Below are 26,931 nucleotides of genomic sequence, written 5' to 3' on the forward strand. Positions count from 1 at the left end.
AAGTGTATATTCTTGTTCTTTGTTTGCTGTTTGTCAAATCTATTGTTTATTTGTTCCTCTCCTGCCTTCTTTTGGATTGTGCAGTTTATTTAGTATTCTATTTTATGTCCTCTAATGACTTTTTTAGCTGTTTCATTTGTTTTTAGTGGTTGCTCTAGCTATTACAATATGCCTTTTTCACATGTCACAGTTGAATTATTACTATACTGTTTCACATATAATTTGAAAGCCTTATTTTCCCATTTACTCTTCCCATTCTTTGTGTATTGTCATCATGCTTTTCACTTTACATCTTATACACCCCATAATACATTGTTCTTATTTTTGCTTTTAACAGTAAATTGTCTTATAAGAAATTAAGAAAAGGAAAAAAAAACGAGCCTTTCATCTTTGCACACATTTACCAATTCAAGCACTTTTCATTCCTTCCTTTAGTTCCAAGTTTTTTTTTTGAACTTTTGAATTTTATTTTATTTATTTTTTATACAGCAGGTTCTTATTAGTTGTCTATTTTATACATATCAGTGTATATATGTCAATCAGTATCTCCCAATTCATCCCACCACCAAGTTCCAAGTTTCTAACTGACATTATTTCCCTTCAGCCTAAAGAATGTCATTTAGCATTTCCTGTAGCGGGGGTGTTCTGATGATGAATTCTCACAGCTTTGGTGATCTAAAAATGTCTTTATATGGTCTTCCTATTTGAGAATCTTTTACTGAATATAGAATTCTAGGGTGACTGTTTTTTCTTTTAAGCACTTTAAAGATGTTCCATGATTTTGTGGCTTGTATTGTTTCAGATGAGAAGTCAGCTATTATTCTTATTCTTTCCCCAGATGTGACATGTCTTTCTGTTTGTTCCTTTGTTTTACACCAACTTTTCTTTTTTTTTTTGTTCCTCCTTTCCTACCTTTTTTTCACTACTTTTATGTTCTTCCCTTTTATCTTTGCTCTTCAGCAGTTTTAATGATGTGCATAGACATGATATTCTCTGAATTTTTCCCCCCCATGGAGGGTTTGCTGGCTTTTGGATTTGTGGGTTGAATTTTTATTCAAATTTGCAAATTTTTCAGCCTTTATTTCTTCAAATATTTTTTTCTGCTCATTCTCTCTTCTCCTTCTTAGATTCTAATTACATGTATATTAGACTACTTGATATTATCCCAGGTTTTTTTTGGTTTTTTGTTTTTCTTTTTCTCTCTTGGTGCTTCCATTTGAATACTATCTGTTGACCTGTGTTAAGTTTCACTGATTTTGTCTTCATCAGGGTCCATCTGTTATTAAGCCCATCCAGTGGATTTTTCAGATATTGTATTTTTCACTTGTAGAATTGTCTTTTAGTTCTTTTTCAGCATTTCTCTCTCCTCAATTAACCCCACGTTTTCACCTATTCTATCCATATTTTATTGTAAATTCTTCAACATATATTTTATTTTTTAAATAAGTTTATTTATTTATTTTTGGCTGCGTTGGGTCTTCATTGCTGTGTGCAGGCTTTCTCTAGTTGCGGGGAGTGGAGGCTACTCTTCCTTGCGGTGTGCAGGCTTCCCGTTGTGGTGGCTTCTCTTGTTGTGGAGCACGGGCTCTAGGGTGTGCAAGCTTCAGTAGTTATGGTGCACGGGCTTAGTTGCTCTGCAGCATGTGGGATCTTCCTGGACTAGGGCTCGAACACGTGTCCCCTGAATTGGCAGGCAGGTTCTTAACCACTGTGCCACCAGGGAAGCCCTCTTCAACATATATTTTAATAATTTATTTAAACTTCTTTTCTGCTAATTCTAATGACTTGGTTACCTAGGTGTTTGCTTCTTATGTTTTTATTTTCTTGATTATAGGTCAGATATTCCTCCTTCTTTGTATGTCTAATAATTTTTTATTGTAGTTCAGATATTGTGTATAAAAGAATGGTGGAGGATGAAATATGCATAGATAGGTCCATTTCTCCATCAGCCTGGAAGGACGTTGGTGTTGAGGTGAATAACTACCATGATTTCCAGTTCTTTGACGAAACCTTAGATGCATGGCCTCCTGGCCAAGCATCTACTATTTTATACTGTTAGAGCATTCATTGTATCCCTGGGGGTTGCAGCTTTCTACAGGATTGCTTTGGCTGAACCAAGAAAGAAGGCATATGCAGATTTCTACAGAAATTGTGGTTCCATGAAAAATTTTGAGGCAATGAGGAAGGCTGGTATCTTTCAGAGTGCAAAGTGATTTTAGAATGTAAAGAATTTCTTTGGGTTGAGTTGCATGAAGTTTGTCACTGACCTGTGTTCCTGAACTATGAAACATGAATATCTGGTCTAAGGAATAATTTCTCTTGTTAAATAAACAATTAACAAATAAAGGTATATATGGATAGATAGAAACATAGATATAGTCTGTTTATTTCTTTTGTTTGTTCCATTTATTTACAGAAGATTCTAAGCCTTTTCCTCTGACTGGTGGTTAAGGTGAGGGACTGATTATTCATATTTTTCCTAGAGCTGTGGCTGAGCTCTGGCTGAGATACACTTTAATTCGATTGAGTTCACTTCTGATTAACCCAACTACCAGTGCCCCATGCCACCACTGCTGAGGGGCTGATCCTTTTTACCTCTTCAGTATTTGAGCTAGGGAGGGGTTAGACCACAGTCCCAGACAGTTTTGTTCATCTTGCATTAAACTCCAGCAGGGCCCCAGAATTTCAACTCAGCAGGGATGCACTGGTCTTTGTGACAATAAGTGCTAAAAGCCTCTCTTCCCTCCCCCAGCCCCTCTGATCTCATCTCCTTGCATTCCCCTTCACTAGCCCACCTCCAGCAATGCTGGCTACTCTCCTGTTCCTCAGACAAGCCAAGGACACTCTCACCTCAGGTCCTTTGTCCACATCTGGAAGGCTCTCCCCTCAGATTTCCACGTGGCTTTTCCTCACTGAGCTCATGTCTCTGTTCAAATATCACCCTTTTAGGAAGGCCTTCCCCAGCCACCCTACGTGAACGATCCTCCCCATCTACACTGTGGCTCTCCCTGTTCCCCTTATCCTGCTTAATTTTTTTCTAAGACATATGTGACCATCTGTCCTTCTGTACGTTTAATTACTTATGGTAGTCTCCGAGAATCACCAAACAGATCCAGAGGAGGCTCCCAGTAAAACTAGTTTAGAATCTCTCAGAATTTAGAATACTGTAAGAACATCTTGGATCTTGTTGGAGGTGGTCTCAGACTGAAAAGGAATATATTTGATATTATAGGAACTGTTGACCTTCAAGGACATATCTGTGGACTTCACCCAGGAGGAGTGGGGGCAGCTGGCCCCTGCTCACCGGAATCTGTACCGGGAGGTGATGCTGGAGAACTATGGGAACCTGGTCTCAGTGGGTAAGCATGGGTTACACATACGTCCAGAAACCTACCCATTACAGGACAGTTACTATTCCTAAATTATTAAATGCTGTAGATTCCCTGGAGCCTGGCCTTGGGTTCTGTGTTGGAGATAGACGTCTCATTCCTTTGAAAATCAAGCCAGAACATACCTGAATCTCCTCCCTTGGGGGAACGGTTTTACTTTGTAGAGTGAGAACAGAAAAAAATGCTGTGGTGCCCCTTTCTGTTTTCAGAGACCCTAAATACCAGAGGATTGGAACTACATTCCAGGGATGGTTCTTAGACCTCAGCATAAATATTCATACCCTTTTTTTCACTCCATAAGTAGGATGTCAACTTTCCAAACCTAGTGTGATTTCCCAGTTGGAGAAAGGAGAAGCGCCATGGATGACAGAGAAAGAAGGCCCAGGAGATCCCAGTTCAGGTGAGACCAAGGCAGATGGTGCCTTTCAATATGTAGGCCAGAGTGCCCAGCATCTTCCCAGGCTGCGGGAAGGCTGAGAGGATGGACAGGCATGCACTGAACCCGATTTTACCCCTCCCTTTGCACCCCTTTCTTTCACCTAACCTTGCAAAAGTCTCTGAAGTTGGAGGGAAAAGAAGTCTTCTCTTCATTAAGGTTAAACTTGATTTTCCTTCTTTCTTCAGTATCCTGAAGTCTGCCAATCGAAAGCTCCCCTCCCTAAGCAGTCAGATGTACGTGGTCTCTCCTCAAAGAAAACAGGTCTCTTTTCAGGACTCTCACTGCATTCTACAAATCTTTAATCTTCTCTCTTGAATTCTATTTCTACTTTTCACCAGTTTTTCAGCTTACAATCCTAGCTTTGATTCTCACTCTCCCTTTAACTCAAGTATCTTTATTTATTGTAATAACTAGTTTATGGAAAGTCCTGCAAGAGAAATTACCACAGGATTCCTTCTCATCAAATCCAATGGTTTTTAACAATCTCCTTAAACTTTGCTTTTATTATGAAATATTTTAGATATTCAGAAAGGCATAGAGAACATTATAATAAATTTCTATGTAACTTCCACCTAGATTAAGAAATAAAACAGAGTTTAAGCCCCGCTATTCTCCTCCTACCTTTTGAAACAACCAACTCTTCTGAGTTTAAATATTTTCATTTGTATATGTATCTTCATACTTGTATTGCATGTGTATATCCCCCAAGCAATATATAATGCTGTTTTGCATGTTCTTATTCTTTAAATAAATGGTATATATACTTTTCCACTTGCTTTTCTCATTCAACACCGTTGATATTTATCCATATTGTTCTGGTTCATTCATTTCTGTTGAATTAATAAAGCACAGTTTATCCATTTTCCTGTTGATAGACATTTGTACTGTTTCTGAATTTGGGGATTACAAAGATACTGGAGTAAAACTTTGTGTAAAACTTCTCGTGTTTCTCTGAGATATTTGATAGAAGCAGACTTGTTGGGTCACCTTCATTTTGCTAGGTTTTACAGAATTGTTCTTCAAACTAGTTGCACCAATTAGTACTCCTATCAGCAGGTTTTGAGAGGTTCCAGAACTCAGCATCTTTGTCAACACTTGGCATTGTCAAAGTTTCACATTTTTATAAATTCAGTGGGTGAATATCTTGTTGGTTTTTTCCATTTTCCTGATTACTAATAAGAGGGAGCATATTTTTCATGTTTATTGGTCATCTATCCAGGATTCCTTTTCTGTAAATTACTTGTTTATATCCTTTGTGAATTTTTATATTATCTTTTTTCCTTATTGATTTATAGAAAAAATATATTATTTTATATCTTTAAGATTTTGATTTTCATACTTAGGTTAAATCTGAATTTATTTTATATGTAGTATGAGGTGAAGCTCTAGTTTAACTTATTACATGTGGATAATCAGTCCAAGAACCAATTATTGAATAGTTAATGCCACTCTGTCACCTGCCAAGTTTCTAATGCCAGGCTGTCTTAATTACTATATTTAATAGTGAGACTTAATATCTTGTTCTTCAAAATTGTCCTGGCTATTGTTAGCCCCTTGCTTTTCCATATGAATTATATAATGAGTGCATCAATTACACACACACACACACACACACACACACACAAGTACTCTGGTGGTATTTTGATTGGAATAGAATTGAATTTATAGATCAATTTGGGAGGGAATTGATATTATGATATTGAGTCCTACTGTCCAGGAATGTGGTATATTGCTCCACTTACTGATATTTCCTAATTTTTTTAAATAAAGGATTTTCCCCCATAAAAGTCTTGTACACATTGAACATCTTTTGTCAGATTCGTCCTGAAGAACTTATATTTTATTGCTATTTCATTTTATTTTTTTGGCCACCCTGCACAGCTGGTGGGATCTTAGTTCCCCAACCAGGGATTGAACCCGGGCCCTTGGCAGTGAGAGCACGGAGTCCTAACCACTGGACCACCAGGGAATTCCCTATTTTAAATGGTATAACTTTTTTCAATTATGTTTTCTCTTTTTTGCTAGTGTGTAATAACATAACCGGTTTTGATCTTCTAGCCAGCCACCTTGTTTCACTCTGTTATTAATTCCAATAATTTGTACATTCTCCTGGGTTTTCTCTTTTTCAACTTATAATAAGGAAAATAATAATAATAGCTACCATGAATGTTCTTTCCCTGCCTCTGGATGAAATCTCAGAGAGATCCCATAGGTGGTCCAGTCCCTTTAAATAAAAACAGTCTGTCTTTTAGTGAAATATGTAATTCAGTATAATAATAAAAACTCCCAACTTCAAAGTTATATCTTCTCTCCTCCCCTAGCTTGGGCCTGCTTCAGCTTGGATACAGAACTGGGAAGGAGTCATAGATGGCCTGTTCTCTCTTCCCCTATCTTCTTCTTGTCTTCCTTCTCCCTAATCCAGGACCAGAATCAGGGGCCTGCAGAACATAGACTTTATTTTTGCATCTATTCATTTAGAATTTGGAATTTGGAAGTACAAATGATCCTTCTGTGTTAACCAAAAATCCTACAAGAAGTTATACTTTTCAGGAATATGGAACTGTCAGTTGAAGTATTAGTAATGGTGCACTAAATTATTTAAAAAAACAGAATTTTAAATATCCTTTAAAGAAAGGATATTTTCATAGAACATAGCAATAGTAGCAACATAGCAGTCTGGGTTTCTTACAAGTCTCCTTTGTATAATTAACACTTCCCTGGACAGATTAATAACTACAGGAAGCAGAACAATATGTAAATATTAATATAAGCTTCAGTAAAAGACAGCTTGACATTCTTGTGAATGTCCTTAGTTCAAATTTTTTTGTTTTCTTTTTTGGCCACACCGTGCAGCTTGTGGGATCTTAGCTCCCTGACCAGGTATTGAACCCGAGCCCTCGGCAGTAAAAGCGCAGAGTCCTAACCACTGGACCACCAGGGAATTCCCTCAAACCTTATTTTTGAACTAGCTGGAGTGGGAAAAGGGAAATCTTTTTATCTTTCTGAGAATGTTTTCCAAAAGTAGTTATCAATTAAAAAGACACTGTTAAGACATAGCCCTGAAATTTCATTATTTAGTATTAATAGAAAGAAGAGGACTAAAATATTCAAATTTTTACCCTGTATATAAAATCACACTTTTACCTGGTTCATTGTTTCTTAATTTCCCATTACCTCTCCAGAGTGCCTAACCATATTTAAATATACTCAGAACTTCATGTACTTTATATGTATTGTTATCTAAATCTCTAGTCCATACCCAGTATAATAATTGATTTTTTGAAGCATAATGAATATGAGTTATTTGCATTTTTTCCATTTCTTTCAGACTTGAAGAGTAAAACAGAAACAGCTGCATCAACTGCAAAGAATGACGTTTTACAGGAACAGTTCTATCATGGCATGATGATGGAAAGGTTCATGAGGGATGATGTCATTTTTTCCACATTGAGAAAAGTCTCAAAATATGATCATGAGTTAGAAAGCCACCAGGATAGCCATGGAAGAGACGTGAGACAAACCATCTTGACCCATAAGAAGAGAGGCCAAGAAACTTACAAATTTGGCAAAAATATTGTGAGTTCAAATGTTGTTATAGAACAGAGGCACCATAAATATGACACACCTAGAAAGAGAAACAAATACAAATCAGATTTGATTAATCATCCAACAAGTTACATAAGAACAAAAACCTACGAATGTAATATATGTGAAAAAGTCTTCAAACAACCCATTCACCTTACCGAACACATGAGAATTCATACTGGTGAGAAACCCTTCAGATGTAAGGAATGCGGAAGGGCCTTTAGTCAAAGTGCATCCCTTACCACACACCAAAGAATCCATACTGGTGAGAAACCCTTTGAATGTGAAGAATGTGGTAAAGCCTTCAGACATCGCTCATCTCTTAATCAACATCATAGAACTCACACTGGTGAGAAACCCTATGTATGTGATAAATGTCAGAAAGCTTTCAGCCAGAACATTAGCTTGATCCAACATTTGAGAACTCATTCTGGAGAGAAACCCTTTACATGCAATGAATGTGGGAAAACCTTTAGACAGATTAGACACCTTAGTGAACATATAAGAATTCATACTGGGGAGAAGCCCTATGCATGCACCACATGTTGTAAAACCTTTAGTCATAGAGCTTATCTAACGCATCACCAGAGAATCCATACTGGGGAGAGACCCTACAAATGTAAGGAATGTGGGAAAGCCTTTAGGCAAAGGATACACCTTAGCAACCATAAAACTGTTCATACAGGAGTGAAAGCATATGAATGCAACCGCTGTGGAAAAGCCTACAGGCATGATTCATCCTTTAAGAAACATCAGAGGCATCACACAGGAGAAAAACCTTATGAATGTAATGAATGTGGAAAAGCCTTCAGCTATAATTCATCACTTACTCGACACCATGAAATACACAGGAGAAATGCCTTCCAGAATAATGCCTAAAAACAGATTATTCAACATGAACAAAAGCCAGGTCTAAATCAGTGATTCTGTGCTTCGAATTTCAGGACTCTAAATTGGAGGAATTGACATAATGATGCCAACTTCTAATTTTGCCCATTGTGTAAATAAACATTACATTGATAACTACTGTCTACTAATATCTCCACACAAAGTACTTAATCAAGAATAAAAGATGGCCCTTCAAGTTAAATTCAACAGAATTCAATAGAAATAAAATTCAATAGAAAATTCACACATTATTACTTTTATGATTTCATGGTAGATTAATAAATTATTCATCATGGGCATTCGCTGATTTACAGACCAGCATTTGGGAACTACTGTTTAAAACATCACCACCCCTATATTTTTTTAATTAAAAAAAATTTTTTTAATGGGGAAAACTCACACGGTATAAACTTCAAAAGGTACAGTCAGTTGTATAAGTGGAAAGACTTCTTCCTCCATCCCCCATCACAAAATTCTACCAGAGGCAACCATTTTTTATAACTAAGTTTTCTGTACACCCTTCCAGAGATCTTTCTGTTTAAATCCAAGAGAATACATATATACATTTTTTACTTTTTAAGCATAAATGGCAGCCCCCCATACAAACACATATTACTTTTATTACTTCACTGTATATCATGGAGGTCATTCCATATCAGTAAATAAAGTGCCTCCTCATTCTTTTTTTTTTTTTTTTTTGTGGTACGCGGGCCTCTCACTGTTGTGGCCTCTCCCGTTGCGGAGCACAGGCTCCGGATGCGCAGGCTCAGCAGCCATGGCTCATGGGCCGAGCTGCTCCACGGCATGTGGGATCCTCCCAGACCGGGGCACGAACCTGTGTCCCCTGCATCAGCAGGCGGACTCCCAACCACTGTGCCACTAGGGAAGCCCCTCATTCTTTTTTTATAGCTGATAGTATTCCATGGTTTGAATGTACTTTAGCCACTTCACTATAGATGGATTTTTGAATTTCCAATCTCTTATTTATATGATATTGCAATGAATAGTCATGCATTTTTATTTCTCACAATGTAAGTACATGCATAGGGCAAATTCCTAGAACAGGAATTTCTGTGCTAAAGGGTATGCACATTTGTATGATGGATACTGCCAAATTGACCTTCATAGAGGTTGGATCAATTTATTTTCCCACCAGCAAGATACAGAACTGTGGGAACCATATCTGGTGCTGAAGTATCTCCTGAGCCAACAGCCCCATCATCCATTAAAGAAGTATCAGCTTCTCTCAATAACATAGCCTAGAAGTACCAGCCGAGCTGCATCCCCATAAAGAGCGGCACTTGCCATCCCTGGAGCCAGAGAGAAATCTGCATGTTATCAAATAGACCAACCAAAGTCTCAGCTGGAGAAGGAGAAGACATCTCTCCACCAACTGTTACAGCCCCTGACTTCTGAGTCTGGAACTGTCTGATGAAGTAGAGTTCCTTTAAAGAGACTGATCCACCTGCCTTAGCAAGTATAATCTTGGCTGCAACCCCTTTGGAATGGAGGAAAACTGACAATGGAGTCAGGGTACTTAATATAGCAGGATATACCACAGCTGATTAACTGACCATACGTAGCATTTTACAGGATGGCTGTGTTAGCGAGTTACAGTTCACATGTGGAAGGAGACAGAAACGAGGTAGGACACGACTTTCTAATTAATAAACATTAATTAATGAAGAGAACATTAATTAATTAGTTGACATTGCTTATTATGTGTGAAAGCTGACTGCCAAGGTCAGGACCACAGTAATTTTGTATATGTTCATTTTTCATTCTGGTAAAGTTTTATTAAAGTTTTAGTGATTCTGTGAAATGTTGATGGATTTCCCCTCATCTTCATCCCCACAGCCACTACTCAGTTATAAACCAAAGCCTGGCACTTAAGATCCTTCATTACATCTAGTTGTACCTTACAGCTTCGTCTTCCATTTACTTATCTCCTTCCCCTATGGGCTCTGACTACACTCAAATATATTAGTTGAGAATCTTTAAGTTACAAGTAACAGAAATCAACTGAGGTTAGTTAAGTCTCAAAGAGAGGTGTTAATAGAGGGATATTGGGGTATCTCATGGAATTCAGGGCAGCGATACATTATAACAGTGGACTGAGACCAGGATCTGAAACGCTTTGGAAAACCCAGGCAGTTTTCTCTCCATCTCCGACCTCTGCTTCTTGTGTTTTCTTCATTCTGGCTTTTCTTTTTTGTTTTCAACACCTCATTGCAAATCACGGTTACCATCAGCTTTAGATTTTACATATATTCGGTTTCCATCACTCAGAGAAAAACTGTCTTCTCTTTCTCACTTCTTATCTCAAAATCATGGGGAAGCTCTCTTACTGGCCCAGCTAGGTCAGGCGCCCACCACTAAACAAGTCAACTGTAGGCAGAGATCTCAGCTTCTGTGGGAACCATGTGGATGATGTGGTGGTGAATGGGGCCGGGGAGGGGGGGGAGGTGCTGGAGGGGCAGGAGAGCAGAAGAAAGGGTTACTGTTCATAGCATTCCATATCCTACTCACTCTTCAATGCTGGCTTATCAGATCAGAACTTTAGAACTGGAAAGGATCTAGGAACTCACCTAATTGAAACTTCTCTCTTTATAGATAAAGAAATGGAGACTCCCCTTCTTTAATTACTCACATCTTTTCACCTAAGTCATATTTTTGAGCATTTTTTCCTCTAAGTTTGTTAGCCTGGCTTTCCAAACACTTGCCCTTAATGGCTGAACATAGCTGCTTTTCGCCATTGTAAGACTTTTACTTCTCAGATCTATTGCCCCAAGGAAGTCTTTCATAAATTATGCTTCAGAGCCTACCCACTGGCTTTGCCTTTTATCAGTGCTTATTCATTCATTCGATTTATCCCACAGGAACTTCTCCTTCTGTTGGTTATGTGAATGTTCTTCCCCAGAACTGTGTGCTTAGGCATAATTCTCTTCTCAAGCTAGATATTTTGTCTGATCTTGTTAACATCCGAACGCCTCTTACATCTACATCTATATCTTACAAATCTCTCCTGAGTTCCAGGAGAAAACATTATGTTCAATATCCCACTGGATATCTCCACTTGGGTAACTCATAGTCACCTCAAAGTGTGTCCAAAACTCAACTCAATTTTTTCAATAAAATCTGTATTCCTTAATCCAGGAAGTGGTATCACCACTCATCCAATTCTCCAGTTTAAACTTCTCCCTCTCATCCGTCACCTTTCCCAATCAGTCACCAGGTCCTATACATTCTGTTCAGGATCTCTTCAGTTTATATCCTCTGCTCTATTCCCATTGTCAGTACTTTAATCAGGCTCTTAGCATTTCCTAACTGCTTAAATAGATTCCTAAATATTTTTTATATATCTAATCTGGACTCATCTCTCTGTCATCCCCACTGCTGCTAGAGTGGTCACACTAAAACATATAACTAATCAAATTATTGCTTGAAATCCCTCAATGGTTTCTTATAACTTGAAGCTAAATGTCAGATTCCTTAACAGAATACTTGGTATAGAGCACTGCCTTTTTTTCTAGTAGTGGCTCCCAAATTTCCCCCCAAGCATACTTCTCTCCAGCCATAAACATATTATGGTCCTCCAAATATTCCATGCTATTTCATGGTTTCTGGTGATCAACTATGCTATTTTTTCCTCCTTCTGCCTAACTTCTTTTTTATCTCCTACTCATCCTCCTAGATTTAGTTTGTGTTACATCTTCAGGGAATACTACACAAAATCTATGAAGTTTTGGATGAACAATTGAAGTCTTGGCTGAATTTACTAAATAAATATCTAGGCCTTATCCTACAGGATTTTTGACTAGAGAGTGATAGCAAGGGATTTTAATTTTATAAAATTACTCTGGAATCACTATGGAGGACCATGGCTCAACATGAAGCAATAGCCAGGGCTATTCAACTTCAATTTGCTTCACACTGTTGCTTGCTACACTTCCTTATTTTCTTACCCTTGCTACCATGGGTTTGCACCTAAAAAAAAAAAAAAAAAAAAAAAAATCATCGAATCCTTGCCTCAGGCTCTGTTTTCTTGAAGACTCTGGTTAAGACAAGCACACAGCCCCAGTTTGAGTAATCAGGGCCAATTGGACAATTTCTGGACTTACCTTTGAGGTATTAGGGAATGGGCTTCCTTTTTTTCCACTGGACACAAATCTGGAAGACTGTGGCCCTGGAAGCTACTGGCAGTGGAAGAGGAGAAAGACTGCCTATAAATGCAAAAACACAGAGGAAATAGATCCAAGAAATGGAGAGAGAAAACTCAGTTCTGGTCTCACTGTTTGACATCTGGATCAAGCCTCACCTGAAGCTAGAGCTCTTGGGTTTTCAAACTGATAAATGAATAAACCCTAATAGATTCAAGAGTTCAAATGTCCTACATCTGAGGCTGCCTGTTTTAGCAGAAGCATGGCCCAGTCTTACATCCTTAACTCATTCCCAGCTCCCCCAACTTCCTAGCTTAGGGCTACCTTTTCTGGCTTTCTCCAACTAAGCAATGCCCTTTTCAATTACCAGAAACTGGTGTTTGGCTAAAGAGAGGCTGACCTTAATACTGGGAAGAGAAGGCTCTCAAATACAGAATATTGTCAGTGGGTTTCTCTTAAGCATATAAAAATTATGTCAATAATTGTTCTAGCACCTGTAAGGAACCCAAACTTGAGCAAGATAAATTCCCCACCCTTAGGTCTGATGCTCAAGAGCAGCACTGTCTAAGAGAAATATAATGTGAGCCACAACACAAATGCAAACCACATAAATAATTTTAAAGTGTCTACCAGCCACATTAATGCAATAAAAAGCAGTAAGTAAAATTAATTTTTAAAATATATTCCATTTGATACAATATATCCAAATATTACTATTTCAACATGTAATCAATATAAAAGTTATTAGTGAGTTAACTTTTTTTTTTTTTACTAAATCTTCAAAATACAATATTTTATAGTTACAGCAGATGTCATTTTGGACTAGCCACATTTCAAATGCTTAAGAGCCACACGTACCTAGTGGCTACTGTGTTGGACAGTGAAGCTCTCGAGAGCATTCATATAGATAAACACTTACTTTTATCATATAAACACTTCAGTGGAAGACTGTAATCAGTGTGATTTAGAGATACAAATTCTACCCTCTGAAAGAGTAAGGAAAGTAAGATGGAAAGAGGAAAACAGACAACTTGTGTCTAACATTATTTCCCATATTACAGATATCCCTGGAGGTGGAGGAACTAAATCAAAGGCTTTTGTATACAGATGGACCTTAAATGCCCTGACTTCTTATGATAGCCTTTTGGGGAAAGGGTAACATTTTCTGAAATTTGAGAATGAAAGCTTTGGGGAACATCGTCTTGCTATCTTGGAAATTTCTTTTCCCCACAGCGTGATCATTTCTGAATCGCTTCTGCTTCACTCCACCAATCAGCATTGCCCCCTCAAACTCCGTTTGAAGATAACAGGTCCATGTGTGAGAGGGTTGAGGAGAGGCTTCTGTGCATTGGGAATTGCATCCTGGTGAAGGAAAGTTATACTTGGGAGGAGGTAGAAACCTCCAGCCTCAATACAGCAGTGCCCACCCATATTTCACTTGATGTGTAAGATTCCCCTCAACTTTCATATTTCCAAGAACAAGGACGTTTTCCTACACAACCACAAAATCATTTTCACACTCAGGATATTGATAATTGATACTATTATCTAATATATGTCACATTTAAATTCCCCCAACTGACCCAAAATCTCCTTTGTAGTTTTCTTTTTTATTTAACTTTTTTTTTTTTTTTTTTGGCCGTGCTGCGCTGCTTGCGGAATCTTAGTTCCCTGACCAGCGATTGAACCCAGGCGAGGGCAGTGAAAGCACTGGACCACCAGGGAACTCCCAACATTTTTGTATTTTTTAAAAAGAAATCGGGGAATTCCCTGGCAGTCCGGTAGTTAGGACTCGCTTTCACTGCTGGTGCTGGGGTTCAATCCCTAGTGGGGGAACTAAGATCCGCAAGCTGCGAGGCCCAAAAATAAGTAAGTAAATAAATAGATTTAAAAAAAAATCTTTCCCTATTCTGAAGTCCAAAATGTATTTAGGTTTTTAATCCTCCTGGAATTGATATTTGTGATGAAGTGAGACAAGGGGTCTCATTTTATATTTTTTTTCATAAGGATACCCTATTGTCTCAGAACCTTCATCGAAAAGGCCATCTTTTTTTCTCCGTTGCTATGCGATGCCACCTTTGTCACAAATTGTTTCCAAATATGTGATGGCTGTTAAAAAAAAAAAAAAAAGCGATGATTGTCATAAAAGTCAGACAACTGGTTTTCTCAGGAAGGAGGCATGGGAGTGTATTTGGGAATGGCACGACACTATTTTTGCTCTACATGATATGTCTGTTCAATAATTATTATACTCACCTTTCTATTTCAGAATATAATTGTGTTATATTTCCCAATAAAAGGGTTAATTAAAAAGCAAGCAAATAGAAAAAAGAAATACATTGATGAGACGAGCGTCAGCATCTTCGAAAAGTGAGTTCGTGGCTGTTCTCTCAGCTGGGAAAGTTGGTGCGAGGTGCAAAGAAAGGCGTACAAGGTGGCAAAGCGCAGACGCAGCGCTAACGGGCAGAGGCCAAGTGCACCGCGGAAAGGGACATGCCCTAGACCTTTCCCCTACACTGGCTTGGCAGTAGCCGGGAGCCGCCAGGGTGGGAGCTTCTTGGTCAGGTGACGGCGCAGTTCCGTCCCGAATGAAACCACACGCACAGCCAGCGACCCACAAGGATGACCTCCGCAGAGGCGGAACAGCATCAGGACCCTCCTCCGCCCCGCAGCTAGCGGGATTCGCGTCTGAGCCGCAGACGCGCGAAGACTAAGCGGCGCAGCTGAGGCCTCCGGGAGGGGGCGGACCTTGGGCAGCCGCTGGGCATTCTGGGCCTGGTGTCCAGGAGGCTTCTGTGCGAAGCGCGAAACCAGGGGTCCTCTGCCTGTCTTGCACTTGCGTGTCTGGGGAAAGGGTCCGGGAGCCGTTACGAGGCCGCGGCGGAGCCGGTGGAGTCCGGGGTTCCGAGGCATATCCCAGGTTAGGGGAAGGCCGGCGAATGCCGGTGGCGGGCTGAGGGGCTGCGTTTTGGAACTCGGGGGATCTGCCTCCGCGGGTGCCGCGTCCCCCCAACCCCCTTTCTGGGTGGGAACGGCTCCGGGGCAGCGGCTTATCGCGTCTGCTCCTGTGGGTTCAGGACATTTCGAACTTGGAAGACCCTGCTGTCGGCTGGGACCCCTTCCCAAGTCCAGCAATCCTTTGCTTGCTCCTCCAGTACACTGTAGGGAGGTGCTCAGTAAACTTTCGGACATGCATGGAATTCCCAGGGAGACAGTGGTTTTGGGGCCGGTGGGAAGGTCTCCGCTTAAGGCTTTCTTGGAGCCCACAAGGCCGGGCTGCACCGAGCAAGTCAGGATGTTGAGCGTGAAGGCAGAGGCAGTTCCGCAGGCAGCAGGAACCCATTAGAGGGGAAAAACATCTGATCTGAGGTCTCTGCCCGAGCTTCTGGGCCGAAGTTGGGGCTGGAAGAGGAAACTGCTCTCGGAGCTCCTGGGGGACCTTCGTTATTGCTGACCCTTTTACTTGCAGGGAGCGGGGATTGGATCAAGTAACGGCATCCAGGGTAGGGGCAAAAACGAACAAGTCACGTAGAATTTGCCTTCGGAGCCAGGCAAGCTTTACGTAGGATCTGGGGTGAGCAACAGTCTGTGCAGTGTGAATCAGAGAGGAGGAAACGCCGTAATGTGAGGGACTGGTCAGGTGAGAAAGGACCAAAAGTCTCTGTTCTAGCAAGGCCCAGAGTTGCTTAACTGGATTCTCCGATTGCAGACCTGGTCTTTCAGAGCTCTTTCCTCCCCCCCCAGCCTTGTCATTTCAGCATTTTACCTTTCCTGTGAGGAGGAAGATCAGCCAAGTCCCAGGTGAGTAGAAGTTTCTTCTCTCCTAAAATTTAATTTGTCAGAGGGAATAGGTGTACTATCTCATCTCTCCCTTGAGAAGGAGAAGGAGATCCACATTTGTTGAGTGCCAGTGTGTGTACTTTGCCATCACTCAGTTGTTTGGGTAGCTGAGTATGGTTGGAAGGAGTACTCTAATTTTAAAGATGTGTCAGTAGCCTCAGGAAAACTGCAAACTTGCCCAAGAATACTCATAAGGCAAGTAGCATACTAAATACTATTGACCTACTCAGGTTCAGAATCCAGATCTCTAGGACCCCCAGACTCTTGGCAGCATGCTGGTGTTTCCCAAACATCTCATTCACTTACCACCTATTTCTACCATACCTATGTACCACATATGTTGTTAGTCTCATATTTTTAATTTTTTACTTACATTTATTTAAAAAAATCAAACTTGTGCTTAGAAACACTACATATGAAATTATGCCTTTGAAGAACACTCTAAGCTTTATATTTATTCTAAGATGTTGATCCATGTGCCACGTAAATCATCTCCTGTCAAAAAGATACAAACTGAATTTGGGGACAAAGTGCACACTGCATCATGCCCTTGCCTGGATTTTTTCTGCATAGGAAAGTCCAAGCAACACATTGAGTCTAAATTATCCATCCCCAGTGTATTGTTTTTTCCTTTTAGGTAAATAATTCCACAAAGAATGCTCTCCTTTTGTGTCTTCTTTTTTTTTTAATATAAATTTATTTATGTATTTATTTTTGGCTGTGTTGGGTCTTGTTGCTGTGCGCAGGCTTTAATTGCGGTGAGCGGGGCTACTCTTCGTTGCGGTGTGTGGGCTTCTCGTTGCAGTGGCTTCTCTTGTTGCAGAGCACAGGCTCTAGGTGCGCGGGCTTCAGTAGATGCAGCCTGTGAGCTCAGTAGTTGTGGCTGGCCGGCTCTAGAGCGCAGGCTCAGTAGTTGTGGCGCACGGGCTTAGTTGCTCCGCGGCCTGTGGGATCTTCCTGGACCAGGGCTCAAACCCGTGTCCCTTGCATTGGCAGGGGGATTCTTCATCACTGCGCCACCAGGGAAGTCCCTTGTGTCTTCTTTACAAACATTTCACTTACCTGTTAAGAGCTACCCTGTTTTGAGTGTTGTATGTAAAACAAGTAGGAAGTCCATGCATTTCAGGAGCTTACGCTCTCTTTGGGGAGTTAATAGATACATACGAAATAATTGAAACCAGTACTGTCCAATAGAACTTTGTGTGACAGGGAAGTGTTCTATATCTGTGCCTTATAATGTGGTACCCACCAACCACATGTAGCTACTGAGCACTTGAAATGTGTCTAATTTTATTTAATTTTAATTAAATTTAAATAGCTGCATGTGACTGGTGGCTACATATTGGATAGCCCAGGACTGGATATTTGAAGTAAACTATTTTCAAGGTCAGTTGATTTGGATTTAGTGCCCTCCTCTGCAGCGGGGTGGGGGTAGGGGACAACCCGAAGTATACGTGTTAATTGCCATTTAACTTTTGTTTCTTGGTGGAGGGTAAAGATTCTCTCCCAGTTTCAGGGACTTCATAGTCCAAATAGCATTACTCATTTTGTATAAATTTATTTATTTATTTATTTTTGGCTGTCTTGGGTCTTCGTTGCTGTACACGGGCTTTCTCTAGTTGTGGCGAGCGGGGGCTGCTCTTTGTTGTGGTGCACGGGCTTCTCATTGCAGTGGCTTCTCTTGTTGCAGAGCACGGGCTCTAGACGCACAGGCTTCAGTAGTTGTGGTGCGTGGGCTCAGTAGTTGTGGCTCGTGGGCTCTAGAGAGCAGGCTCATAGTTGTGCCCTACGGGCTTAGTTGCTCCACAGCATGTGGGATCTTCCCAGACCAGGGCTCGAACCCATGTCCCCTGAATTGGCAGGCAGATTCTTAACCACTGTGCCACCAGGGAAGTCCAACATTACTAATTTTGAAACTATCATCATCTAAGGCACATTTATAGTTTAAGACACTTGTGTAAACGTGCAGCTTCTGTGTTTTATTACTGTTGAAATATCCTATAAAGCAATAACTTTATAGGATATACCCAGAAGTCTTAGCATTATATTACTTTCGTTCATTGCAAATAACTTGTTTTCCAGCTATCTGTGTTTTCCTTCATTAGGGACATTTAGACTATTTAAAAATTAGTTAAGTACAATGATAACTAATATTAATACCATTTTCAAAGTATCAGTTGTTAAGTTTTTAACATGGGAGTTGGTACATACTGCTCTTTCATTGCTCCTTAGAGTAGCAAGGAGGAAGCTTCGCTCACAGTTTTTACCTCAATCAGCTTACATTCTGTGTCAAGTTATTTTCTTGTCACCCAAAGTCAAAATACTACTCATGGGCTACTCATACCTTGTTTTGTTTTTTGGAGTTTTTTTTGTATGCAGGGTTAGATATGTGAAGTAAGAAGGAAGGCTTAAAAAGAGTATCTTCACAAGATAATTTGCCTAGTTTCTTTTTTTTTTCATATTTTAATTTTATTGGAGTATAGTTTTTTATTTTACATTTATTTATTTGGTTGCACTAGGTCTTAGTTGCAGCAGGTGGGCTCCTTAGTTGTGGCTCACCAGCTCCTTAGTTGTGGCATACAAACTCTTAGTTGCAGCATGCATATGGGACCTAGTTTCCTGACCAGAGATTGAACCTGGGCCCCCTACATTGGGAGCACGGAGTCTTAACCACTGCACCATCAGGGAAGTCCCTTTATTGGAGTATAGCTGATTTAAAATGTTATGTTAGTTTCAGTTGTACGGTAAAGTAATTCATATACATATACATATATTCATTCTTTTTTAGATTCTTTTTTCATATAGGTTATCACAGAATATTGGGTAGAGTTCCCTGTGCTATACAGTAGGTCCTTGTTGGTTATCTAAATATCTTATATATAGTAGTGTACATGGGCTCACCCCAAGCTCCTGATTTATCCCTCCCCCCTACTAGTTTCTTTTTTTCTGACCAGGGATTGAACCTGGCCCATGGTAGTGAAAGCCCGGAGTCCTAACCGCTAGGTCACCAGGGAACTCCCCTAGTTTCTTAAGATTAAAAATACTTGAGAGACAAAACAATCAAACATAATGTATGGTCTTTGTTTCCTGGTTTAACGAAAAGCTATCCAAATGGTTTTTAGGGCAGCTGAGGAAATTTGAATATGGACTGGAGTATTAGGGAATTATTAATTTTGGTAGATATGATAATATTGTAGTTAATGTAGGAGGCTTCTTTGGAAAAGTATGTGAAGCATTTGTATTTGAAGCATGATGATTTCTGTAATTTATTTTAAAGTAGTTAGGCTAAAAAAAAAACACCTGAAAGAAGCAAACACAGCAACATGTCAACAGTTATTTATCTAGATTGTGTTCATTGTTCTATTCTGTCTCCTGTGCTTGTGAAATTGTTTGCTGTAAAAAGGGAGAGTATTTGTCCCTCAGTAGAGCACTGAGATATTGGGTGTGAAGCACCTGGCTCAGTGTCTAGCACACAATAACTGTGCAATAAATATTCACTATTATTTATAGCAAAATACAGTAATATTTTAAGAGTTTTCACTTACATATTTTCCATCATAAGCTAATTTCTTGTGGAGGGAGAAAATAAACTTAGTGGGAAACACCAATTTCTATAGTGTTAGGAGGAATTTATACAGTCAGTAAAGTAAAACCCACCAAGAGCTTTTTCTTCTTGTCATTTTCTTAATATATCTCAAACACAAAAAACAACTGATTTCCACAAGTTGCTGTGAATATCCTCTCTCGTTACTTCATGCTATTACTTCATGAGTAGATCTATTTGTATTTATCTGTAGTTAGTCTTTGAATTTTGCCACACTATGTTTCTGAGAACTACATTTAAAAGCAGTCATTGTAGGGCTTCCCTGGTGGCGCAGTGGTTGAGAGTCTGCCTGCCAATGCAGGGGACATGGGTTCGTGCCCTGGTCCAGGAAGATCCCACATGCCGTTGGAGCGGCTGGGCCCGTGAGCCATGGCCGCTGAGCCTGCGCGTCCAGAGCCTGTGCTCCACAACGGGAGAGGCCACAACAGTGAGAGGCCCGCATAACGCAAAAAAAAAAAAAAAAAAAAAAAGCAGTCATTGTAGAGCTGATTTTTCTCAAGGAACAGTTTGTTATTGAGATTTATTTTCCTAGTCAAGGACTTTGTATCAAAAGAATTGTAGAAGTGGTCCATGGTAAACTGGCAAACATTGCTCCAACATTTACAATGATCTACATTCACTTAAAAAATGAAATAATGTCCCAAGGCAGTAGAATTTTGAAGGAAAAAAGGCAAACCTCAAATTTCCTTTTAAATGAAGAAACTGAGGACAAAGTAGGTGATTTGCTTAAAGTCACATATGGTATGTTAGTACCAGATTCAGTAATAAAACTTAAGTTTTATTTTGCCCTTAAAAATTTTTGCCAAGTATTCATATATGGATGATACAATGAGTCTTATTGTTGTAAATTGTACCCGTAGTACAACTCTATAGCATTACTAATTGGTCATAAATAAATAAGCATCTTTAAAGACTGTATATAAATAATTAGTCGTGATTCTTTTTTACCTCATTGGAATTTGAAAGTGCTTTTGAGAAATTTTTCATTTGGGTAATGCATTTCTTTAACATGATATGCACGGCCTTTGCCCAATCCAGAGCTGTGCCATGGCAGAGACTAGGGAAGAGGAGACGGCGTCAGCAGAGGCCTCAGGGTTCTCAGACTTGAGTGACTCAGAGTTTCTGGACCTGGAGGATACACAAGAGTCAAGTACGTCACATAACAAGCCTGGCCCTTCTTCTGAACTCCCTGGGAAGGATGGCAAGCTCATAAGCTTACCAAAGTGGAAAAGGGGATTGGATGTCTTGTCACCTATGGAACAATTCCATCTTAAATATTTGTATGTCACTGACCTGTCTACTCAGAACTGGTGTGAACAGCAAATGGTATATGGGAAGGAGCTTCCTGGTTTCTTGACACCTGAGAAGTCATCTGTTTTGGACACTGGTGCCAGCATCCACCTAGCTAGAGAACTAGAAGTTCATGATCTTGTGACTGTCCCCATCACCACTAAAGAAGATGCTTGGGCAATTAAGTTTCTGAACATGTTATCGATGATTCCTACCCTGCAGTCAGAAGGGCGCATCAGAGAGTTTCCAGTGTTTGGAGAAGTGGAGGGTGTGCTCCTTGTTGGAGTGATTGATGAGCTGCACTATACAGCCAGGGGGGAACTGGAACTGGCTGAACTCAAGACACGCAGGCACCCTGTGCTCCCTCCAGACGCTCAGAGAAAAAAAGACTGTTTTCAGGTCAGCCTGTACAAATATATCTTTGATGCCATGGTACAAGGGAAAGTGACCACTGCTAGCCTAATCCACCACACAAAATTGTGTCCAGAAAAGCCATTGGGACCTTCAGTGCTGAGGCATGCCCGGCAGGGAGGCTTCTCTGTGAAGTCCTTGGGTGACCTCATGGAGCTGGTCTTCCTGTCTCTAACACTGTCTGACCTCCCAGTTATTGATATGCTGAAGATTGAGTATATCCACCAAGAGACTGCCACTGTGCTGGGTACAGAGATAGTGGCCTTTGAAGAGACGGAGGTGAGAAACAAAGTGCAGCACTATATGGCCTACTGGATGGGACACCGAGAGCCTCAAGGTGTTGATGTGGAGGAGGCTTGGAAATGCCGGACATGCAGCTATGCAGATATCTGTGAGTGGAGGAAGAGCGGTGGGTTGCCCAACTCCATGCTAGAGCCACAAACCGAAAAAGCCAAATGAACGGAAGATAGACTTTCAGGAACTTTGATCTTTCCTGCTCCTAATGTACTCAGCAGAGTGAAAGAGGACCAGTCTCTGAGCTTCACTTCCATGGAGAGTGTTCTTATTTTGGTTCTTTTCATATTTCCTCAGCCTCTTACCACACAAATCCAGGACCAAGGCTCAGGGGTGAGTGGGAGAGATCTGGGATTATACTGTCCCTGGAGCTTTGCCGTAGATTGCCAAGAAGACAGATGCTTATCATGGCTGGAGCAAGGTATCCTTCAGCAATCATTGCTTTCCTAAGAAGATTCTTCAGTTTCTTTTAAGTCTCTTCCCTATTTTTTCTCAATCAGGGTTTCTACATTTTATATAATGAAATAAAATGAAACACTGTCCAGGTTGGATTTTTTCATAATCTCAACCCTTCAAAGAGGACCACCAGAATAGTTGTGTGTGCATGTTATTCCAAGCCTTTAAGTACATACATAAACATATTTCATACATAAACATATTTCTTTCATTTTCATTTAAAAGAAGCCTAATACATATGCTCAAAGAAATAAGGAAAAATGAAGCAGGAACAGGAAGTCATAAAAAATGAAAATAGTAAAAATGATATTAATATTTACGAAAGAATGTATACGTGAGTGGAAGTTTGTATTATCTTCAACCCCACAGGTACCCATCATCATCTCCTACTCTAAGACCAGAGCATAAGTGATGCCCTGGAATTAGACAGACCTGGACTCTATTCTTTACTAGCTTGGGACCTTGGGAAAGTTTCTAAGCCTTTTCTGAGCCTCAGTTTTCCAATATGGAAAATGGAGTGATGGTAATTATACTCACCTCATAGAGTTATTATGAGGATTAAATGAGATGATGCATGCAAAGAGCTTAGGACAGTACTCAGCACAGCAGAATCATTCGATGATTCAGTATATGGATGGCGCTGCTGCTACTGCTGCTGCAGCTGATAATAATGAAGATAATGTTGATGATAGTGTAAGTTGTTTCTAGTCCTTTGTTTCATTCATCTCTTTTTCCATTGAGCAACATTCTCAAATATTTTGGTCTCAGATCCTTTGCATGCTTAAAAATTATTGACGATACCAAAGACATATTGTTTATATTGGTTTTATCAATGATATTTACTATAGGTCAAAACTGAGACTCTAGGGCTTTCCTGGTGGCTCAGTGGTTGAGAGTCCGCCTGCCGATGCAGGGAACATGGGTTCGTGCACCGGTCCGGGAAGATCCCACATGCTGCGGAGCGGCTGGGCCCGTGAGCCATGGCCGCTGAGCCTGCGCATCCACAGCCTGTGCTCCGCAATGGGAGAGGCCACAACAGTGAGAGGCCCGTGTACCACAAAAAAAATAATAAATAAATAAAATAAAAGAATAATAAGAGAATATAATGAACAACTTTATGCTAATACATTTGACAGCTTAGATGATACAGAAAAATTCCTTGAAAGATACAAACTACCAAAGCTCTCTCAAGAAGAAAATCTGTAACCCGAATAGCCCTATATCTAATAAAGAGATTGACTTTGTAGTTTAAAACCTTCCCAGAAAGAAAACTCCAGGTCCAGATGACTTTACTGCTGAATTCTACCCAATATTTAAAGAAGAAATAATACTAAAGTCTACACAAACTTCCAGAAAATGGAAGAGGAGGGGAACTTCCCTACTCATTCAATGATGCCGGCATTACTCTAATACCCAGACCACATATTACTGGTAGACCAGTATACCCTATGAACATAAATGCAAAAATTTTAAACAAAATTTTAGCAAACAGAATCCAGCAATACAGAAAAAGGACATGACCAAATGAGGTTTATGCCAGGAATGCAAGATTGGTTTAACATTAAAAGTATCAATGTAATTCACCATATTAATATACTAAACATGAAAAAAACATGATAATCTCAATAGATGCAAAAATTTTTTTGAGAAAATACAGCATCTGTTCTTCAGAAAAACTCTTGGAAACCTAAAACTAAAAGGGAACTTCCTCAATCTCATGAAGGGCATCTACAAGAAACCTACAGTTAACATTATACTTAATGGTGAAAGACAATGTTTTTCCCCTTAGTTCAGAAAAAAGGCAGTTATGTCATCTGTCACCATTTCTAGTCATCATTGTAGTGGTGGATAACTTACTTCCAATGCAATAAGTAAAGGAAAATTGATAAAAGGCTTCCAGATTGAGGAGGAAGAAATAAAACTTTATTTGCAGATAACATGATTATCTATGTAAGAAATCCCATGGAAACTTTGAAAAGCTAACAGATCGACATTCACAAATAAATTGTATTTCTACATAGTCACAACAAACAGTTGGTAATGGAAATTCAAAAATACAATTTATAATATCAAAATTATGAAATATTTAGGGATAAATCTGACCAAAAAATATGCAAGAGTTGTACACTGAAAACTAGAAAACACTGCTGAGAGAAATTAAAGTAAACTTAAATAAATGATGAGATATACCATGCTCATGGATCGGAAAACTTAATATTGTTAAGATATCAATTTTCCCCAAATTGACCTATAGATTCAAGACCCTAACTAGACAGGTTGCACTTATGGACATGAAACTATAGACAGTTTCACATTTATTCAGTATTCATAAATCTTTATTTAGCACCTATTTTGTGTCAGCCTCTGGAGATATAGTCATAGACAAAACTAAAATTCTACTCACACCAATTCCAACGTGTGTTTTTTTTTCCCCGTCACCAAGCAATTCTCAGACATCAGCTGAGTGTCATATAGTTCAACTCAATTCTGCCACTATCTACCTGGCAATAATGTCAGGTCTCACACATTAAGGGTTCAGTCCTCTCAGACTGCCTGTCTGGCCCCACTTCAGATGCCAATTGCAAGTCCTGGTTGTCTACCTGTGCTTCTGACCTACTTGCTATAGACTGGAGGTTCCAACAACCCCCTCCTTGGGTTTGATTAGTTTACTAGAGTGGCTCACAGAACTCAGAGAAACATTTTACTTACTAGACTACCGGTTTATTATTAAAGGATATAACTCAGGGACAGCTATATGGAAGAGATGCATAAGGCAAGGTATGGAAAAAGGGCGCAGATCTTCTGTGCCTTCTCTGGGCACATCACTCTCCCCATACCTCCACATGTTCACCAAGCCAGAAGCTCTCTGAACCCCATATTTTTGGGGGTTTATTACATAGCCATGATTGATTAAATCATTCATTGCATAGCCATGATTGATTAAATCATTGGCCATTGGCTATTGATTCAACCTCCAGCCTCTCTCGCCTCCCCAGAGGTTAGGAGGCATGGGACTGAAAGTTCCAACCCTCTAATCACATGATTTGGTTTTCCTGGCAATCAGCCCCCATCCTTAGGTGCAGTCCAAAAGTCGCCTCATTAACATAACAAAAGACACCATGCTCATTCTCATCACTTAGGGAATTCCAAGAGTTTTAGGAGCTCTGAGCCAGAATTGGGGATGAAGGCCAAATACATATTTCTTCTTATAAATCACAATATCACAAAAACGAATAAAATATATGCCCTCATAGAACATATATACTATGAGAGAAAGACAGGAAAAAGGAAGAAGAGAAATCAAGGATGGCTCCTAAATATTTGATTTGAACATGTGAAGTTGGAGGTGGCTTTTAAGCCTCTCGAAGGGGAGATTTCAGGTAGGCATAAGGAATTAGGGGTCAGAAATTCAGGGGAGAGATGAGGGCTGGAGATATAGATTGCTCAGTCAACGTCAAATAAATGGTATTTAAAGCCATGAGACTGAATGAGACCATTTGAGGAAAACTTCAGAAAGAAAAGGCCCAAGGCCAAACCCTTGAATATTCCAACATTTGGAGGCAGGACAGAGGGAGAGTATTCAGTAAAGAAAATAAAGAAGTAGTGTTAGTGAGGTGGGAGAAATGATCTTTTGTGAGATGTTCTAGAAGCCAAAATAAGGAAGTATTTCAATTTTCTTAAATGCCGTTGAGGTCAAATATGATGAGGACTAAGAAAGTCCATTTAATTTTTCAACTGAAATTTCATTGGTAACTTGACAAGAGCAGTTTTAGGAGTGTAGTTATGGTCAAGAAGCCAATTAGAATGGACTGAGGAGACAGTTGGAAGTGAGAAAATATAGACAGCAACAAGAAACAACTCAGAGAAAATTATTCTATGAAAGAAAGCTAGGAAATAGAGCAATTGCTCAAGTGAGCTACATGTCAAGAAAGGACTTTTTAAAGATTAGATATAAAAATATGTCTTTATGACATTGAAAATGCCAGTAAAGTTAAGGGCTACTAATATCAAGCGGGCTCTTAATGATGCCAGGCAATAGTACCACATTTCTGTAATCCATTCACTCTCACCATTCCTAAATAACATTAGGATCTCAGATGCCATTGATTATAAGATACATCATTATTTTACATATTACTAAGAAAGAAAAAATATGCTGCCAATTAAACTATGGCATGCCATCATTTGTAAGAGCAATTTCACAGATGTTGAAATATGAAGAAGTATTAGAATCAATGTAATACACTATTTTCTTTCCTCAAACCTGTAATACCTTCTCCCTATCTTCACTTTGAGCTTCCTATTTCACTGAGAAAATAGAAGCACTCAGGTGAGGATATCCTCATTCTCCCACCACCAAATCTGTCCACGTGTCTGCATCTGTACCTATCGACTCTGCCTCTCCCCCCCCCTTTTTATAAACATCTTTATTGGAGTATAATTGCTTTACAATGCTGTGTTAGTTTCTGCTGTATAACAAAATGAATCAGCTATATGTATACATATATCCCCATATCTCCTCCCTCTTGCGTCTCCCTCCCACCCTCCCTATCCCACCCCTCTAGGTGGTCACAG

The 26,931-nt window shown here is 39.7% G+C and overlaps 2 protein-coding genes and 1 non-coding gene across 4 annotated transcripts in view; 2 read left to right on the forward strand and 1 right to left on the reverse strand.

The window, feature by feature from the left end:
* Window positions 1-8,503, forward strand: part of LOC137208786 (zinc finger protein 184-like) — a 36,941-nt gene extending 28,438 nt beyond the window's left edge. The window contains exons 11-13 of the mRNA XM_067709468.1: window positions 3,233-3,359; window positions 3,691-3,789; window positions 7,157-8,503. Of these exons, the coding sequence (XP_067565569.1) occupies window positions 3,233-3,359; window positions 3,691-3,789; window positions 7,157-8,292 (1,362 nt within the window). The 3' untranslated portion in view covers window positions 8,293-8,503. The remainder of the gene's footprint in view (window positions 1-3,232; window positions 3,360-3,690; window positions 3,790-7,156) is intronic.
* TRNAK-UUU (transfer RNA lysine (anticodon UUU)) lies at window positions 6,697-6,769 on the reverse strand. The gene has a single exon. It is a non-coding gene; the product is annotated as a tRNA-Lys (tRNA).
* A 6,456-nt stretch (window positions 8,504-14,959) lies between the features above and the next one.
* Window positions 14,960-22,442, forward strand: EXO5 (exonuclease 5). Of its 2 annotated transcripts, XM_067725657.1 has the most exons (4): window positions 14,960-15,381; window positions 15,931-16,101; window positions 16,206-16,262; window positions 20,944-22,442. In XM_067725657.1, the coding sequence occupies exon 4, from the start codon at window positions 20,953-20,955 to the stop codon at window positions 22,063-22,065; it is 1,113 nt and encodes a 370-aa protein (XP_067581758.1). In that variant the 5' UTR covers window positions 14,960-15,381; window positions 15,931-16,101; window positions 16,206-16,262; window positions 20,944-20,952; the 3' UTR covers window positions 22,066-22,442. The 2 variants fall into 2 exon arrangements, with proteins under 2 accessions (XP_067581758.1, XP_067581759.1); XM_067725658.1 differs by lacking the exon at window positions 15,931-16,101.
* The last annotated feature ends 4,489 nt before the right edge of the window (window positions 22,443-26,931 follow it).

Source organism: Pseudorca crassidens, chromosome 2 (assembly GCF_039906515.1).
Source record: "Pseudorca crassidens isolate mPseCra1 chromosome 2, mPseCra1.hap1, whole genome shotgun sequence".
NCBI lineage: Eukaryota > Metazoa > Chordata > Mammalia > Artiodactyla > Delphinidae > Pseudorca > Pseudorca crassidens.

Bases quoted from the DNA above. Each gene is read 5' to 3' on its own strand.
- EXO5 (XM_067725657.1), top strand. From the start codon at position 20,953: ATGGCAGAGACTAGGGAAGAGGAGACGGCGTCAGCAGAGGCCTCAGGG.